General features: G+C 40.5%; 1 protein-coding gene across 12 annotated transcripts in view; it reads left to right on the top strand.

Annotated features, from left to right (window-relative positions):
- TNRC6C (trinucleotide repeat containing adaptor 6C) overlaps positions 1-17648 on the top strand; it is a 316602-nt gene extending 298954 nt beyond the window's left edge. For 9 of the 12 annotated variants that reach the window (XM_057401435.1, XM_057401443.1, XM_057401438.1 and 6 more), the window contains 11 exons: positions 340-462; positions 1801-1884; positions 2202-2433; positions 4154-4321; positions 5293-5484; positions 5615-5758; positions 8514-8630; positions 10698-10892; positions 12149-12219; positions 12940-13079; positions 15721-17648. In XM_057401435.1, the coding sequence (XP_057257418.1) occupies positions 340-462; positions 1801-1884; positions 2202-2433; positions 4154-4321; positions 5293-5484; positions 5615-5758; positions 8514-8630; positions 10698-10892; positions 12149-12219; positions 12940-13079; positions 15721-16081 (1827 nt within the window). In that variant the 3' untranslated portion in view covers positions 16082-17648. The remainder of the gene's footprint in view (positions 1-339; positions 463-1800; positions 1885-2201; positions 2434-4153; positions 4322-5292; positions 5485-5614; positions 5759-8513; positions 8631-10697; positions 10893-12148; positions 12220-12939; positions 13080-15720) is intronic. The other 3 variants (XM_057401440.1, XM_057401444.1, XM_057401446.1) reach the window with 1 other exon arrangement.

The following is a 17648-nucleotide window of genomic DNA, read 5'->3' on the forward strand; positions in this document are numbered from 1 at the left end:
GGCTTTGCAGCTGCTCTTGCCTGGCTGTATCTGTGTTGATTTATTTACTAGCCAGTAAGCACATTACATTGGTAAGATGGTCTCGTGTGTATGTTCTGTAGGTTGTCTGTGTGGGCACAATCTTTTTTGGGGAAAAAAGTAATATTTCAGGAGGCTGGGAAGCACTTTTTCTATAAATGGCCATTTAAGTATGGTTATTAAGATTTGTAGTAGAGCCTCTTCATGGTACTACTGCTAATAGTATTTTCCAGCTGATGTCTTGTGACTCTTATTAATGGCTTACACAGTTGCCAGTGTTAGAAGTAAATGTACAATGTTTAATACACTTTTCTTTCTTAGGTTCAAGCACAGCTTTTGCAGTTTGCAGCAAAAAACATTGGTCTCAGCCCTGCACAGTTAACCTCGCCAATTAATAATCCTCAGCATATGACGATGTTGAACCAGCTCTATCAGCTGCAGCTGGTAAGTGAAAGGACATGGCAAATAAGGTCTAAAACAGAATTTGAAGGCAGGAAGATAAAATAAGAGAATAGCTAACTAAATTTTAAATGCATGTGACAGATCTTTAAAACAATCGGATGCTGATGTCTTTGGTAAAGCTTCTTTTTAAAGAAAAAGAATCATGGTTTTTTGCCTCAGGCTTTATAAATAGTCATTTCTGGAATGATTATCCTTTACAGCTGATCAGTGGAACTAAACAGTTGTCTTTGTACTGATGTCAGTACCATAGTATATTCTCAAACCTCACTACTCTGTACATGCCAACGTACGCAATGAGTGACCAAGTGGGAGATTTGTGTCACAACATAACAAGAGAAATCTCAGCAGTGCCAGTCCCCTGAGTTACCTGGAGAACTTCCTCCAGCAGCCTCAAGAAATGATAAAGTGTAGGGTAAACTTTCTGCAATTAATGGCATTTATATTAAACACAGCATGTGATGAGAGCTACTTGGTTTTGGAAAGCTGTGTACTTCTTTGTATTGGCAAGTTTTACATGACGTCTGAAGATATTTAATTGGATTTTAAGGCTATTTTAAAAAGCTGTACTGCTTTTGCTAGGTATAAACCTACAATTGAGGATGACAAACTAGCTTAGGTGCTGATCTTAATGTGCTAGTCCATGTCCTTTATTAGTAACAGTGTTTGATACTCTTAATCATTTCTGGTTATGTTTCCTAGTTTTGAGGAGCACAGCTTAGATTTTATGCCATGGTAACAATTGAGCAGTACCCAGCTACTTGCAAAGTATCTGCACAGAACTCCTTCGGATTTTAAATTCATATTTTTCAAAGAAACACCTTGGAAAAGAAATTTACCACCTCATGACCCACATTAAAACACGTGGAATTTTTCTGGAGTAAAGCAACACGACTGATTAAATACCAAATGTTGTCAGAACTCAAAATGTCCAATAAGAGAGCTAACTATGGGTGTTTATCTTATCTATAAGATATTATAAAAGTCTATTGTAATTTTTGCTTTGTGTTGCAATTTTTCAGGGGAAAAAAAGTAGGCTTCTATCTTTAATGATCTCTTATTGCTCACAAGCTTACTCATCAGGTTTCTTATTGATGTTTTTGGTTTAATGAAAAAAGACAAGCAAAAAACGAACACTAGGCTGAAACGTGTTATAAAATACAATTGTAATAAGATTGTTACTTTTGCTTCCTTGGGAGCTTTCAGAAAACTCCTGATTTTTCTGTCTTTTCTATTTTATGATGTACAAGAGTAGCTCAGACAAGCTTGTTTGGCTTTGTGTATGTGTGTTAGGACCTCTGACCTCTCACTTCTGTCTCTTAGGCGTACCAACGTTTACAAATCCAGCAGCAGATGTTACAGGCTCAGCGTAACGTTTCCGGACCCATGAGACAACAGGAGCAGCAAGTAGGTTTGCCTGTCAGTTCAATCTCTCTGCAAGAGTTTGTCTTCAGTAGCTTAAAGAGATTGTACTGCTTATAGCAAAGCAGCTATAGCACCCTTAGAAACAATAAATGCACAGCTTGAGTATTGAAAGGAAGGAGTGCTAGAGCAATGAAGCTATTTTACAGCATTCGGTTATTGGAGGAAAGCTCTTCAACTCTTAATATGGTCAATTTTTGTTTGTAAAGAGATGTATTGTGTTATTTCACTGTAGTTTCAGACACAAAAAATCTAGTGTCTTTTTGTTCAACTGAGCATTTATTGATTCTTTTCCTTGCCAGGTTGCACGTACAATCAATAACATGCAGCAGCAGATCCAGCAGCACCAGCGCCAGCTGGCCCAGGCCCTGCTTATGAAGCAGCAGCCTCCCCCTCCACATCTATCTTTGCACCCCTCTGCAGGCAAATCAGCCATGGATAGCTTTTCACCCCATCCCCAGGCTCCCAGCCTACCTGACCTGCAGACCAAAGAGCAACAGTCTTCACCGAACACCTTTGCTCCTTACCCTCTTGGTAAGTGTCCTTCTTTAAAGCAGTTCCATATGAAAAAGACAGAGGGACGATATTTCCTTAATTCAGCATGTGAATATTTTGATCCACTTTATAACAAATACAGAAATAGATATGTTTATTAAATAGTGTTGAAATGCCAAAACAAAATCATGGTGCTACACACCTATTTGGTAACAGCTGCTCAGGAGGGCTTACCTGTACTCTGCCTACAAATATCAGAACAGAAGATGTACTTAATTAAGTACCTACCTACATTGCTATTTATGAACTAAATATAAATTAACAGTGTCATGTTGTAAAACACGCAAATATCATATTGATAAACAGGAATGTCATCTGGAAGTTTACAAAGTCTGCTCCCTACTCTAATCAGCACTGGTAAGGCATCAGTTTTGATCAATGTATTTCAAGAAGGATATGGCTCAGTTTGAAGGAATGCAGAGTGAGTGTTGTGCAAATGATGAGATGTTTCAAAACCATGACTGCTAAGGAAAAAAGGGAAATCCTTTGCTCACTTTAGCCTGAAGAGTAGTCTTCAGAGACATGCAGGGATCTTCAAAATGTATACGATACTTATGAAGAGTTTTCTTGCATGTGGGTATTTCAGGAGATAATAAACTTCTGTTGTGTAAAAGGAGATCTAGTTAAACATTAAGGATCACTGATTTGCTCCAAGCAAAGAAGATTACTGGAATAAATGACCTCAGAAGTTCTGAAATGTTTCTCACTGGTCAGTCTGTGGCAGGCTGGACACAGATGTGTCAGATATGATTGATGTCAAAATAATCAACTCAGCCTTGAGACAGCATGAACAAAACAACCTTTCAGACCTGTTTCCTGTGCGATTGTTGTATGCTACCTCATTCATGACATGAAGGAATTAATTTAATCTCTTTGTGACTCTTTATGTTGTGTACGATAAAATTGCCAAGCTGTATCTACCATGCAGCACTTCAGAAGGTAATTCTGACTGCTGTGGTGAGCTGTTAGAGGAGGGAGCATCAGAAGGCGAAAGAATTTATGAATTAAAGTCTAAAAGGGAACTTCTTAATCGTACCTCAGCTTCCTGTCATCTGCTAACATGCAGGATTATATCTCAAAAAGGACCCAGATTCGTGTCACAGAACCATGTCACAATTGTTCCCTTAGCATAGTCCCGAGTGATTTTGTTCTGTGTATATAAAATATATGCCCAAATACTGCAATACCTGCTGGAATGAATGGCAGCTGTTTGTATAACCCTTTAATTAGTTGCTTTCTTTGGGATTTGTACAGTGTTGTTAGCAAAATGAAATTGCAGACATCATGGGCCTGCACTGCTGAGACATCGGGAACATTTTGGTTTAGCAGTGGACTGCTGCAGATTCCTCACTGGTTTAAACGCAGCATGCCAGTTCATTCTACCATAAGGCCTTTTCAGAGGCAAGTGAAGAGACTGCAAGTAGAAATACTGACAGCTTCAAAATAGTATCCCTACATCTTTTCTTTTGTTTCCACTTTTAGCAAAGTTTTAACATTCCCTGAATTCATGGGAGTTAGATTGGTGTTCCCATAAAAGCAAAAGCTCTTGACAGCAGTTGCAAATAAGCATGGTAATTTACTGTACACATGGACAGATGTACTGAAAATCAGTGTTTCATAACTCCTTTGGCTGGGTTTTTAAACACATCTTCTAGTCCCCCAGTCTATTCTGGATATCTAATGACATATTTCCCTTTAGCTGGACTGAACCCGAACATGAATGTAAATAACATGGACATTACTGGTGGTTTGTCAGTGAAGGACACTTCTCAGTCCCAGTCTCGCCTTCCTCAGTGGACACACCCCAACTCAATGGATAATCTGTCTAGTGCTGCTTCTTCGCTTGACCAGAACTCCAGCAAGCACGGTATGTTACATTTAATCTCAGTGTCAGCCTGGCTTTTTGAGACTTGACACATATTGCAATGGCATTTTTGTATTCTCAAGTTACTATTTGCAGTAAGTGCTCCTAAGTGGTTGATACAGAGTGCCCTTTGAGACTGGGGTACTTCTACAATTATTTCTGCAGTCACATTCAGCAGTGCATCTAAGTGCTTGCAACTACCGCTTCCTACATACAGTGTAGGAATGTTTTTTCCATTTGCTGAATTTTCTTGCTCAGAACAAGGAGTTCAAGTAAAACAAGCCACTACTGTTGGCAAAACAAGGACATAATTACTTGCCCTGGGAGTTAGGAGCACAAACTTCACATTTTTCCAGAAGTGTTTGCTAATCTGTTTGAACACTTTTATCCCTAACACCTCCAGTATCCTGAGTATCCAGTATTCTTTCATTTCCCGCACCAAGTTTATTCTGTGAGAACATGGTGCTGTTAACTTTATTGTATCCTGGATTTTATTATGAGAAGCATGCATGATTTCTTTTACAGTAGTTTATTCTGCAAGTAGCTGTACTGGTTATGCCAAATTGTTGTTTGCTCGTTTGTAGGACATGAGAATGGCATTTCAAATCATCCAGCCCATCAGCAATGAACACGTAGAAGAGATGGCTTGCTTACAGGGTTATTCCTTAGTATGCTGTCTCAGCAAATTCCTGTTTACTGCCAGTGTAACAATTTGAATTACTTAGTCTCTTTTTGTCAGTAATGTAATGCACATTTCTTTAGCTTGAATTTGTACCAGTGGTGTATCTCACAGCTCTCATTCCTAGGAAGGCTTCAGAGGCTGTTAAGCCTTGCTTACTGTGTTTACATGTTAATTTTCCTTTATAATACAGAAAGAAAAAAAAAGAAAATAACAAACTGTAGGGACTGATGAAATTCCATACCCAAAATGAGTGCCACTCCTAAGCAAAGCCTTTGCATTTCATTCCTTACAGGTGCTATACCTGGAGGTTTAAGTATTGGTCCTCCGGGAAAGTCGTCCATTGATGACTCTTACAGCCGGTATGATCTGATGCAGAACAGTGAATCACCCGCCAGTCCGCCCGTAGCTGTTCCTCACAGCTGGTCACGTGCCAAAACTGATAGTGATAAAATTTCCAATGGCTCCAGCATAAACTGGCCACCAGGTAACAGCATATAAAGTGTTCGTGTCCCTAAAACATGGCTTTATTTATTGAAACTTTATGCCTTCTGCTACACAGGAACTTTGGAGAATTATGACTTTATATACTCTTCTTTTTATTATATTTGTAACAGAGTTCCATCCAGGAGTGCCATGGAAAGGACTGCAGAATATTGATCCTGAAAATGACCCTGATGTTACTCCTGGAAGTGTTCCAACTGGGCCTACCATAAACACCACGATACAGGATGTTAATCGCTATCTTCTCAAGAGTGGAGGTAAACACACAAATGACATGCACATCTGTGTATACTTTATTCTTTCAAAAAAAGATGACTTCATGTATTATGGATATAGTAAATTTTTGCATGTAATCCTAATGCTTCTGCTCTGAACTTTCACTGAAAATCAGAAATACTTGATTTAAGTATGGGACTAAAAGGTTTCTGGTTTTCCGTGGGAAATATTTTTATATTGGAAAAGGGTATGAGATGTAATACAAACTTCTGTGTAACCTGTAACACTTTGTTTTGAACAAGATTTTGCTCTCCCTCCTGGCCATCCTCCTGCACACACTTTGTGAAATACTCAGAAGACACAACACAAAAGTTCCAGAGTTGTTCCTGAAGCAGCAGGCTTCTATCACGCAACTGTAGCTTTGTTAGAAGATCAGTCAGCAAAAATCAATTAGAGCTGGTTTATCCCCAAAACCATCAAAGGAAAAAGGGAATGGGCTAGTCAACTGGTATTCCCAGTGCCATTCCCATTCCTTTTGTCTGGGTAGTGCTTACTTCAGAATTAAGAGTATTCTGTAAAACAGTAAGCCATTGGGACTGTGCTGCTTGTTAACTAGATGCACTGCAACTGGATCAAGGGAAAAGTGGCTTGGTTTAGTTGTGCTCAGTTTTCCAATATAGGGAAGTTATCTGCTGTCTGTTAGAGCACTCTAATATGCATAGGAGTAGCATAATCAGGTTGGCAGGAAGGACCTGTCAGGATTAAAAACGTGGGGTTTGTTCTGATAGTTACATCTGTGATACCTGCATAGATTGTAAATCAGAACTAGCCTTGCTCTGGGCTTGTTAACTCAAACAAAGGCATGTGAACTGTGAGGGAAAGGAGGCAGAGGTTTTCATTGCCTCAAATTAGTTGTCTCTAACCTGAAAACAATCTTTATTTAAGCTGAAACTTGAAGTATTTGTGTGCATGACTAATGTTGAATTAACTCCTAAGGACCCAAATGTACTGTGAGGGGTAGGCAACCTGGATTGTTTGAAATTCTAAAAAAGAAAAAGACAGAATTCAGGTATGGTGCACCCAAGATATGCTCCCATTAGGCCAGAAGCCTTGCCCTACAGAGCTGTAGTTAGATGCTGCCTACTGCAGGTCTTCCTGCTTTATAGAAGGCAAGTACACGTTAGTTCTCCTAGTGTGTAATTTGTCTGTGGAATGAAGAGAAAATCACCCTACTTAGAGAGAGTTAGTAAAGATGAGCTTTGCAGAAGTAAACAGGTCCTCAAGAGCCAAAACCTTCTGAAAGGCAGTGACTGTTGGGGTCCATGTATGCTTCCTTTCCTCATTAGCTTTTTAGCTTACTAATGATATAATTTTAATTAAAAATGTAGCTGCTAAATCTGTTTCTTTATGCTTGTCTAAATGAGGTGTTTGCTCCTAGGTAAATTTGTTATTGTCAGTACGCCTCCGTATGAGCTTGGGGCTTTCATGACATGCTGCCAGGAAGAGGCTGTCTTTGAATACTGCAGCTCAAAGTACGCATACTGTATTAACAGAGAAGGTCTCCAGTTAGAGGGCCGGACTGTGATGTATACCTTCTTTGCACTGCACACAGAGAAAGAGATAAAACCTAAGCTTTTGGGTTGATTTTAATTTCACCCTATTTGCTGAGGAAGCTTTGCAGGGTCAGCCAGCCTTGGCCACCTGGAATAAGGGATGGTTTCAGCTCTCTGGGCATATGGGCCTTTCAATCTGATATAATTTTCTCACTCCTGCCTGGGACATAGATTATGTCCAGAGAAGGCCTTGATCTAGAGCTGTTTTACTTGAGACTGATGTCTGTTTTGGTGTCCTTTGTAGTGCAGTGTGTCTAGATAAGGTAGATTGGTTGATTGCTGTTCCAGTTGGATATTATAGCCTGTAGTTTTTTTGAGCTGCGAGGGATGAGATTGCCCTTTTACTTAGTCCCTTCTACCTCAGTACAGAGCTCCTTTCCAAAGAACTCACGTATTTTTATTAGTCAGTTAAAGATGCTTCTGTGTCACAGTACATCTGCGTATGTCAGGAATGATAAGTCACCTAGGATACACACTTAATTTTGTTGGTGGCTAGAGAGAATGCTTCCAGCTCTTCGGGTATTTATAATGAAGATATTTTATGTTCAGTTTCTTTCATTTGCTTGCCACTAAGGAAATTGTATGTATGCTTAGATACCTCCTCAGATTGTAAATGATTTACCAAGATGGTTTCAGGCTATTTCATTTAATGTTATCAGTTTGAGAAGAGATTGCTAAAATACATCCTTACTTTACTGAAAGTCTGCAAAAGTCTAAAGATGTTTGTGGGCATGAGGATGTGGGAGAAGTGCTTACCTTGAGTAATTTAGGACAAATCACCCATGGTAAGAGGTTAGTTTATCATATGCATCTATGCTCATCTGCAGTTGCCATTGCTTAAGTCAGCCAGCAGAGCACCTTAATAAATGAAGCCTGTTCCTTGAGACCAAACAGTTCAACACCGATTTTTTTTGAGTCATGTATCTTAAAGGAAATGCAGAGTTTATCTTCTGCACAGGTGCTAGTACATTTGCTACTGTGCCAGCTTTCTTTTCTTCTCTACTAAAGACTTCTGCTTCACTTTATCATGCTTTCTATAACATTTCATTCCTAGACTTCTGAGACCAGGCTGATAAAGGAAAATGCCTTGCATGGTTTGTATTTGCACATAATAGATTTGCTTATGTCACACCAAACATCATTATGCCCATCTTTCTTAGTTGATTCTCTGCTGGTTCTGCAGGGTCATCCCCAACATCATCTCAGAATGCCACGCTGCCTTCATCGAGTGCCTGGCCGCTTAGTGCCTCCGGCTACAGTAGCTCTTTCAGCAGCATTGCATCTGCACCTAGCATTGCAGGTACGAAAAATGGCCTTTCTACTTTCACATCCTTCTGCATTCTGAGAAAAGGCCCTAGAAAGTGCTTTTCTAGTTAATACAGTAGTGCTACTATAGACAGAAGCCTGTTTTTCAGTATTGTGCTAGGTAGTAGGCAGCTCTCCTGGCACCTCTTCAGTGGTGAGCGTTGGATGGTATGCCTGGAATTGTGCTAAGGAAAAATGTATTTATTCCACTGGTGCCACGTGCTGTCACTCTGTATTGGCATCGAGATCTCTTAACGACTGTTTCCGTTGCAGCTTTGAGGAGGAATATTGTCTAGGGCCTCAGTGGAAACACTGCTGCTAAACCCTTCCAGGAAGATCTTATGTGAAATTTTTGTTAATAAACTCACTGTTAACAGTGAACCGTCTTCAGCTGAGGAAAAGGTTTAGTACCACCTCAAGGAGGTACTCTGCATGGCTCTGAAGGGGTTGGGTTTGGGGCTCTTAAATGTCTTTAATAGTCAGCCAGAAGCCTGAGGCTCCCCTACATGGGTGAGCTTATAGATGGTCTAAATAAATTACCTCATCATTTTAATGAGCTTTACATTCTGGAGCATCTCTGTCTGCAAATCACAGAGGCATTGCTTGTGAAGTAGCTACCTAAATACCCAGTTTGTCCCATTATAAAAATGTGTTGGGGCTGTTGTATGAATTGTAATAACATTTTCGTATCTAATCAGTGAAAACACTCTTCATTGAATAAAGGAAGGTGCAACCTCCAGGTCATACTGCAGAATGGAAAACCAAAAGGGGTTATGTGGAATGTTTTACTCCAGTGAAAGGAAAAGAAAGGAATGGCTTGCTTTCCTTTTATCATGCATTTTTGCTTTATTTGCTTTTTATTGTTTTGCAGTGTCACCTAATCTTTGTGTTAACCCCATGAGAAGTAGTGACATTACCACAGATTAGATGTTGCTATGTGCATGAATCATGTGCTGAGCTGCTCTGAGTTCTAACACTCAGGCTTTTTTACCCTTTCTCCCCACCGTTTTACCCGTGTTTAAAGCTTTCATCATCATTGTCAAATTATTTTTGCTTCTGCAGTGTGCAAGGGAGTGGTTGCCCTTTCACTCAAGTTGTTATGATGCAGTATAAAATCAGTGAGTTAGATGATTCAGATAAATTGAGAAAATGTGGGGAGTGTGTGTGTGTATAGAACTGAGGCTGTGATTTGGTGACTGGCAAATCTGGCTCGAGGACTGCTAAAACCCCTCAATGGCTGCCTGATGCAAGGTGCTGATTCAGTATAAGCTTCATCTCCCAATTCAAACCTGGGTTTAAAAAATCCAACAGGTTTTGGCATCTCAGACTTTGTCAGACCAAGTATTTTCTTCCTGCCTGCAATCAGCATTAAAGCATTAAGGCAGCATAACCACAACGTCATTTGCTCTGGCAGAAGATGCAGTGATGTGACCATTTCAGACCATTCCATGTGCTGCTAATGTTAGTAACAGTATGGGGCTGTGCTATGAGAAGGAAATGGGACTCAAATTTCACAATGTATGTTGGTACAAGGAAGAAAGGCAGGGATGTTTAAGTCTAAAGTTGAATAAATGGGTTTAGTTTGAACCAATTTTGTCTGCCACTCTGAATGCTAAACTATATTTGTTATTCTTGGGTTATTTTATAAAACTCTTGATTTGGCAGGAATAGTAGTAAGATATAAGGTAACAAACTCAACAGTGAAAAGTTTCAGTGACAGGTTGTGATACAGTCCAATCTTCTGAAGACTTCATCTTTCACAGACTCTTGGGAAAAAGAATACCTGTTACTTTGCCTATTGAGAAATCCAGGTTTGGTTGATCTTTGGAATTTAGTAATATATTGAAAGAACATATACTGGTTACTTCATATCAGATGAGTTGTGTAAGATAAAGTGGTTAAGATCTATTAACCCTTTGAGAGAGACAATCTTTAAGTATTTCATCATGATTTTAATTAGATTTTAAATAACTTTTCTGGTCTTTTTTCTTGTATTATCTTTTATGAGAAATGAAACTAGTAGATTTTCAAAAGGGAACTTTATTTTTTCTTTCTATTGCAGGTAAATTGTCAGACATCAAGTCTACATGGTCCTCTGGCCCAATCTCTCACACACAAGCCTCTCTATCCCATGAACTATGGAAGGTACCCAGAAACACTACTGCTCCTACAAGACCACCTCCGGGCTTAACAAATACCAAGCCATCATCGACGTGGGGTGCCAGTCCCCTGGGCTGGACCAGCTCTTACTCCTCGGGTGCGCCTGACTCCTGTGTTTTAGCACACCACAGTGCCTTCTTCTAAAACTGTTTGCTTTTATTCTGTGTTGCTATAGTGAGGCTGTGTATTAGGCTCCAGAAACTTGAGGTCTGATGCAAGTAGAGTGTGTCTGTTTAGGGGTTGAAGCTTGTGTCCATTTATTTTAGTTAGGGTAAACTGTAAGTGAAGCTCTCACCTTTGAGGTGGTCATATTTTACATAGTCGTTGCCAAATTATTTAACTCCAACAAAGGTATTTTATTTCCCCATTTCCTGAATCTCTAAAAATATCTTCTAAACATGTGTCTTCTTTGTGGTACGATCTATGACTGCTTACAAGGCTTCAGGATGAGCAAATCAGCCCGTAGAATTTAATATGGAACACATTTTTGGAGCATGGATGTGAAGCATTTAGGACCTCATGGCATTGCAGGGGCCTCAGGGAATGTCTTAAATTTTTTCCATGCAGGCTTCTTTTTTAGATGTTGTTGTTTTGCTTAAATATAAATATTAGAAACCATGGATCTGGTATATGTATCGTGAAGTAGTGAGCTTCAAACACAAGTATTACGCTTATTTCATAAAGCTGACTAGTTTATTAATCTGCTTTCACTAAATTGGGAATTAAATGTCCCTCTTCTTGCCGTTTATTTGTATCTGTTTTCTTTGCCAAAACCCCACCTGGTGGGCAGATATTGCTGATTCCAGGATTCTCTCTGGAGCCTGAGTGTGGTCACACATGTGACTACAGATGTACTGTGGTTTCTCAACCACCACTCATATATCCAGCTTGTTCAGTTCCTCATTGTAAAACACCAGACTGAAGTTGGAAAAGCAGGTTTTGTTGGTTACGTCCTTGTATCTTTAATCATTGTCAGCGCAGAAGTATCTGTTTTGAATAAGTCATGTGCATTAATCTGTCATTGGCAAGGTAGCAGAAGGCTGCAGTGCTATAAAAATCTTTAATAGCAAGCAGCAGTCTGAGTTTAGATGTCTGAATTGCTTTTAAAATGTGTCTTCCAGATTAATTCTCATTTAACCTGAAGGTACAGTTTGTTGCAGTGTCATAGCTGCACCCACTAGTTTTCTAATAGTTACTATGGGCGTGTGAAGATGCCACAGATCTTGTACCTATAACGAAAGCAGGTTTTCATTCAGCAAAGACGACAGTAAATCAAGATGTGAAGAAACTTTCTTCTAGTAATATGCTTCCCACAGCATGATAATATGTTTTGTTGTGGCCTTTGTGTTGTAGGTTCTGCATGGAGTACTGACAGCTCAGGGAGAACAAGCAGCTGGCTGGTTCTTCGAAACCTCACACCCCAGGTAAAGAGAATTGTCCACAGCTAGTTCTGAAAAGGGACTTGTCGCATTTAAGAGACGATAAGAACATTTATCATCCTTGCTCATTTGGTTCATTTAAAGGAAAAATAATCATTCTGCATTATTATGTGTCTGTCTTCTACAAGGAATTTATTAAGTTTTGAAAGTGCTGTCAAATCAAGTATGAACTTTTAAGACCCTAATTATTCATTAATTCAGTGTGCAGCTTTTATGTGTAAGTTTGGAGGTGATTTTTTTACAGCAGATACAGAGATGTAAAATCTGCTATTCCTATGGGTTTTGCTTTGGTGGTTCTCCTCAGTCTGTCAAATCCTCCAGTCCTTCACATAGTGTCATTCACAAAGAAAAACATAAGCCACAAAGCCCTGAATGTACACATCCAGATTAATCTTGGGGGAAATTTAGTTGTATTTATGATCAGTATGTTTTTCCTTTGACTTCTGGACTGCTGTAGATTTTTAATTATAATTTGTATAACCTAAATCGGGAAATTCTGTGCACTGGCCTGTAGGGAAGCCTTTAAAAGACAGGATGTCTCCGTGAAGACAGTGATAAGTCTGTAATTAAATTCATCTTATGGAAGAAAAACTTTCCCTTTACCTGTACTTACTCTTCAGAGTTTAAAATTTGTTTAGTTAAAAAGCATTAAAAGTAAAATCACAAAAATACAGATAACCTTTCCCCTCCCTTCCCTCTTACCAGATTGATGGTTCCACACTGCGGACACTGTGCTTGCAACATGGCCCTCTAATAACATTCCACTTGAACCTGACGCAAGGGAATGCTGTGGTCCGCTACAGTTCCAAGGAGGAAGCAGCCAAGGCCCAGAAGTCTCTGCATATGTACGTTTCTGCTCTCTTTCCTTTGTTATGAAGCCTGTTTTATCTCCCAGCTATTTTCTTAGGCATTCATTTGCTAGGACTCAGAACTGATCACTAGTTAGCTTAATCTGATTTTTAAAATTACCTTATGAGATAGAGAAAAATAATTGGGGGCTAGATACTTATATACTGCTAAACAGGAGGTCATTAAAAACGTGATAATTGGTATTCACTATTAATAATGTGCTCAGTAAGGATTTGTCAACTCTAAGGCTGCACAGAATTTGTAATGTGATGAGTTGTAAAGGAAGCAGAGCATGAGACAAGGTTTTAGCTTCAGGGAGCAACAGGAAGAACAAAACAATGATAGATAAAGAATATGTGCATGTGGTCACCATTTGAAAGGAGAAATATAAAAAACGGAAGGAAATAACTGACAATAAAACGTGCTTCTGAGGTGTTTTAAAACCCATGGAACTGATCGGCATTAGCAAGAGCCAGAGAATTTTGGGTGATAAAATTGGCAACATTGGGAAGAATAAGCATATTCTGACTTACATATTAAGAATATAGAGACTAGTGTTTCAAAACAGTACTTAAGTGCAACTTTCTGTATCAACAAGTTACGGCGTGAGTATAATGAAAAACACTGATCATAGAGGGAACACTGCTTGAAACTAGGTGTACTACTGTCCTGGTTACCGTCCCTATACTTAGAAATGTGGGAGCAGTGGTTACTCCGTAAGTAAAGTTGCAACTACTTTCCCATTATGGGGAGTTGCCCAGAGGAGTGATAAATGCTCCGTCCCTGGCAGTGTTCGAGGCCAGGTTGGGCAGAGCCTTGGGCAACATGGTCTAGTGTGAGGCATCCCTGTGCATGGCAGGGGGTTGAAGCTGGATGATCTTAAGGTCCTTTCCAACCCAAACCGTTCTGTGATTCCTTAATTAAATATTACAAAGCAGCATTCAGAACAGTTGGAGATGAAAAATTGACCCATCCTGTGTTACATCAGTTTAGATGTGGGCATTGAGTCAAAGAAATAACGCCAAAGGCAAAATTGATACGCGAGTTTAAAACGAAATGCTTATTTTAAATATGCAGATGGTAAGGTCCTTACACTGTCAGTGATCTGGAAGGCCTCCCTGTAAATTGTTTTATTTTTAATAGGTTGTGGCATCACTACAGTTACAGTGCTGGTAAGGACAGGACAGACCTTTGTGAATGAAAAAGCTTGAGCTATAAATGCACTTGGTTTGCTGGCAGGGTGTCAATGGTGAAAATACAATGGGATTTGTGGAAGCCAGCAGGACAGTGTTAGAGTTCCAAGAGATACCAGCCACTATCTGTGACACAGATAAATGTTTACATGGACCTGATTGCTGGAAAATACATCACAGAGCCAGCAGTCTCTCATATCCGAGCTTGTACCAGCAATAGTGTGGCCAGCAGGATGTGGACAGGGAGTGTCCTCCTGTGCTTGGCACTGGTGAGGCCGTACCTCGAATCCTGTGTTCAGCTCTGGGCCCCTCACTACAAGAGAGACATTGAGGTGCTGGAGCGGGGCCAGAGAAGGGCAGCAGAGCTGGTGCAGGGCCTGGAGCGCAAGTGTGATGGGGAAGGGCTGAGGGACCTGGAGGGCTCAGTCTGGAGAAGAGAAGGCTCAAGGAGGACCTGATTGCTGCCTACAACTGCCTGACAGGAGGATGGAGCCAGGAGGGGGCTGGTGTCTTCTCCTTAGTAACTAGTGATACAGGATTAGGAGGAAACAGCCTCAAGTTGCACATGGGGAGGTTTAGAGTGGATATTGGGAAAAATGTTTTCACAGAAAGAGTTGTCCAGCATTGGAACAGGCTGCCCGGGGCAGTGGTGAAGTCACCATCCTTGGAGGTGTTCAAAAGATGTGTAGATGTGGCACTTAGGGACATGGTTTGGTGGTGGACTCAGCAGTGCTGGGTTAACAGTTAGAAGCATGCCTGGTTTTCAAAGCCTGCATTTGCATCTCTTCACTTACACATTTAGGAAAGGTAGAAATCCTCAAGATGGGGTTTTCAGCAAGGAGCGTTTGCCCAAACCCAGCTTGTTGATGGCATCCAAACCAGAGGCCATGGTCAGGCAGTGAGGGGGGAACAGCCATCACAAATGTGTGTATTGCAACGGAGGCGTAGTTGTTGATGTGTATGTTCAGAGTTACACACCATGCACCAGTGAGACTGAACTAATACAGAGATCCAGAGGTATAGGCAGACAGTGCCAGGTAGGTTTATCTTCTCTTCTTTAAAAGATTTAGGTTGCAAAATGAATTCTAGAAGAAGATAAAAGCTAGGTTCCTGGAAGAATTCTGCATCCATTGCATTAGTCACATGTTGTTAAACATACACAGAGGAAATGAATTTTAAGCATGCTAGTAAAGAAAAGTGAGCTTTCAAGAAATGGGGCTGGGGGGAAGAAAAAACCTTCAACTTTGCAGGATGTGTGGTGAGTTGCATTGAAGTACAAACCAAACTTCAGAGCACACATGTTGGAAATGTGTTCCCAGCGCAGCCAGATGAGCTTTAGGGTCCCTTCCAACCCAAACCATTCTGATACGCATCTTGGATGTTTCCAGAAGCGCCCTTCGCACCCCTTGTTTTGTGTCGCTCCACCTTTTCTCTCTGCCCTCAGGTGTGTCCTGGGAAACACTACTATCCTGGCCGAGTTTGCTGGTGAGGAAGAAGTCAACCGTTTCTTAGCACAAGGCCAGGCTCTACCGCCCACCTCCAGCTGGCAGTCCAACACTGGAACCAACCAGACCCGCCTGGGCTCCTCCAGCAGCTCCCACGGCTTGGTGCGCAACGACACCGGGCACTGGAACACTCCCTGCCTGGGGGGCAAGGGGAGCAGCGACCTGCTCTGGGGTGGGGTGCCCCAGTACTCCAGCAGCCTTTGGGGACCCCCGAGCACCGACGACGGCAGAGTTATCGGCAGCCCGACACCTTTGAATACTCTTCTTCCGGGTGATCTTCTCAGTGGGGAGTCCATCTAGGAAACAAGAGAAACAAAATGGAAAATAACAATCATCAGCACTAAAAGGAAAAATAAAATTGTAACCCTTTCCAGTCCCGGGCTTGATGAAGAATCCAGCTTTAACAGATCAGACTGGCAGCCCTTTTTAGTACCTCTGTCCAATATCGACTATGAAACTGCAGAAGTCCTTGTGAACTGTTCATGAAACAGTATGGGCTACTTTTGGTCAGTGTCACATGCTAATGACAGGTTTTATTGGTTTTTTGTTTTCATGGCTTTTTGTTTTATGTTGTCTTTTTATGTTTGTATGGTGATTTTTTCAAAACGAAGTATAAAAGCTGCTTAGAATAGGTCTATCATGAAGGGCACTTTTCAGAATTTGGGCTGGAAAGGGTTATTTTATCAACTGGGGGAGGGGAGGGAGGGGAAGGGGGAAATGAAAGCCTATTTAAAATGAGCCTGTGACTATTATGCACATTACCAGAGGCGGACCCAATAATCAGAAAGGGTGAAGTGTGATATTTACCATTGGTACAGAAAAGAGACGAGTTGGAATGGTAACTATGGACTGTACAGGTTGAGCTGGGGGGAGGGCAGGGTCGGGCTATCTCTGTGTCCACTACTCCCATGGATCTGCCTATGCACATTACCCTTGTTTCATTACTTTTTTCCATGTCATTTTTTTTAATCCCCAAAATATAAAAAAGTAAAAAATAAAAATTTAAAAAAAAAAATTAAAAAACAGTAAAAAAAAAACCCCACCAAACAACAAAAAAAACCCCACCCACTTACCAAACCACAAACCATATCAACATGCAAATACTTGAATCCAGCAGGCCAACAACAAAATGTGAACACTTTCTAAGTTGAATTATTACACTTCCAGGTCGGCATCAGTACACAAAAACCAGGCTCTAAGGATTTTTGTTCTTCAAGCTCAGCCTCTGTTTGTGTTGGAACAGCCGTATGTGTGCGTGCGGGTGCCTGTGCGGGTGTGTGTGTCCCTGTGTGCCCAGGGAGGGGGTTCACTAAAAGGGTGAATTTTCTCCTTTTATTCAGTATATGCTTTTTATTTGCTCATTGGTCAGATGTTTAATTGTTATTAGCTTCTAACTTTGCACTGAGTGTCCGCAGCCCTTCTTGTAGCTAATCCTAGAATGGTCAAAAGTTAAAAGGAAAGAAACTGATAGAAGGGGCCGGCGACAATTCACGTGTAAATGTTTACTCAAGGACTCTTATCGCATTTTAAAAATGACAGTGTGTATCTCTGGAGAATAATATGTATATCTACCTTTAGCAGCTTTTTATTGTGGACTAATGCAAGAAAATTACCGGAGTATTGCACCATTTTTCCATTCGGAATATAAAGTTTAACAAAAAAAATACTCTTGTTGAACTGTGGCCATAGATAATTGTAAAGAGTTGATAGTTCCCTTGCAAGCAGGAACAGAAACAAGCACTTGGACATAGGTTTTGACTGCTTTTGGAGGAGCCAGGAGTTGTGGCTCCCACCTGTTTACAGACCTTTTTTTTTCTCCTTCAAACTTTAAAATAAAATTAAAAAAAAAAAAAAACACACAAAAAAA

Source organism: Pezoporus wallicus, unplaced genomic scaffold (assembly GCF_028554395.1).
Source record: "Pezoporus wallicus isolate ANWC-B61680 ecotype Strahan unplaced genomic scaffold, APGP_CSIRO_Pwel_v1 contig_8702, whole genome shotgun sequence".
Classification (NCBI taxonomy): domain Eukaryota; kingdom Metazoa; phylum Chordata; class Aves; order Psittaciformes; family Psittacidae; genus Pezoporus; species Pezoporus wallicus.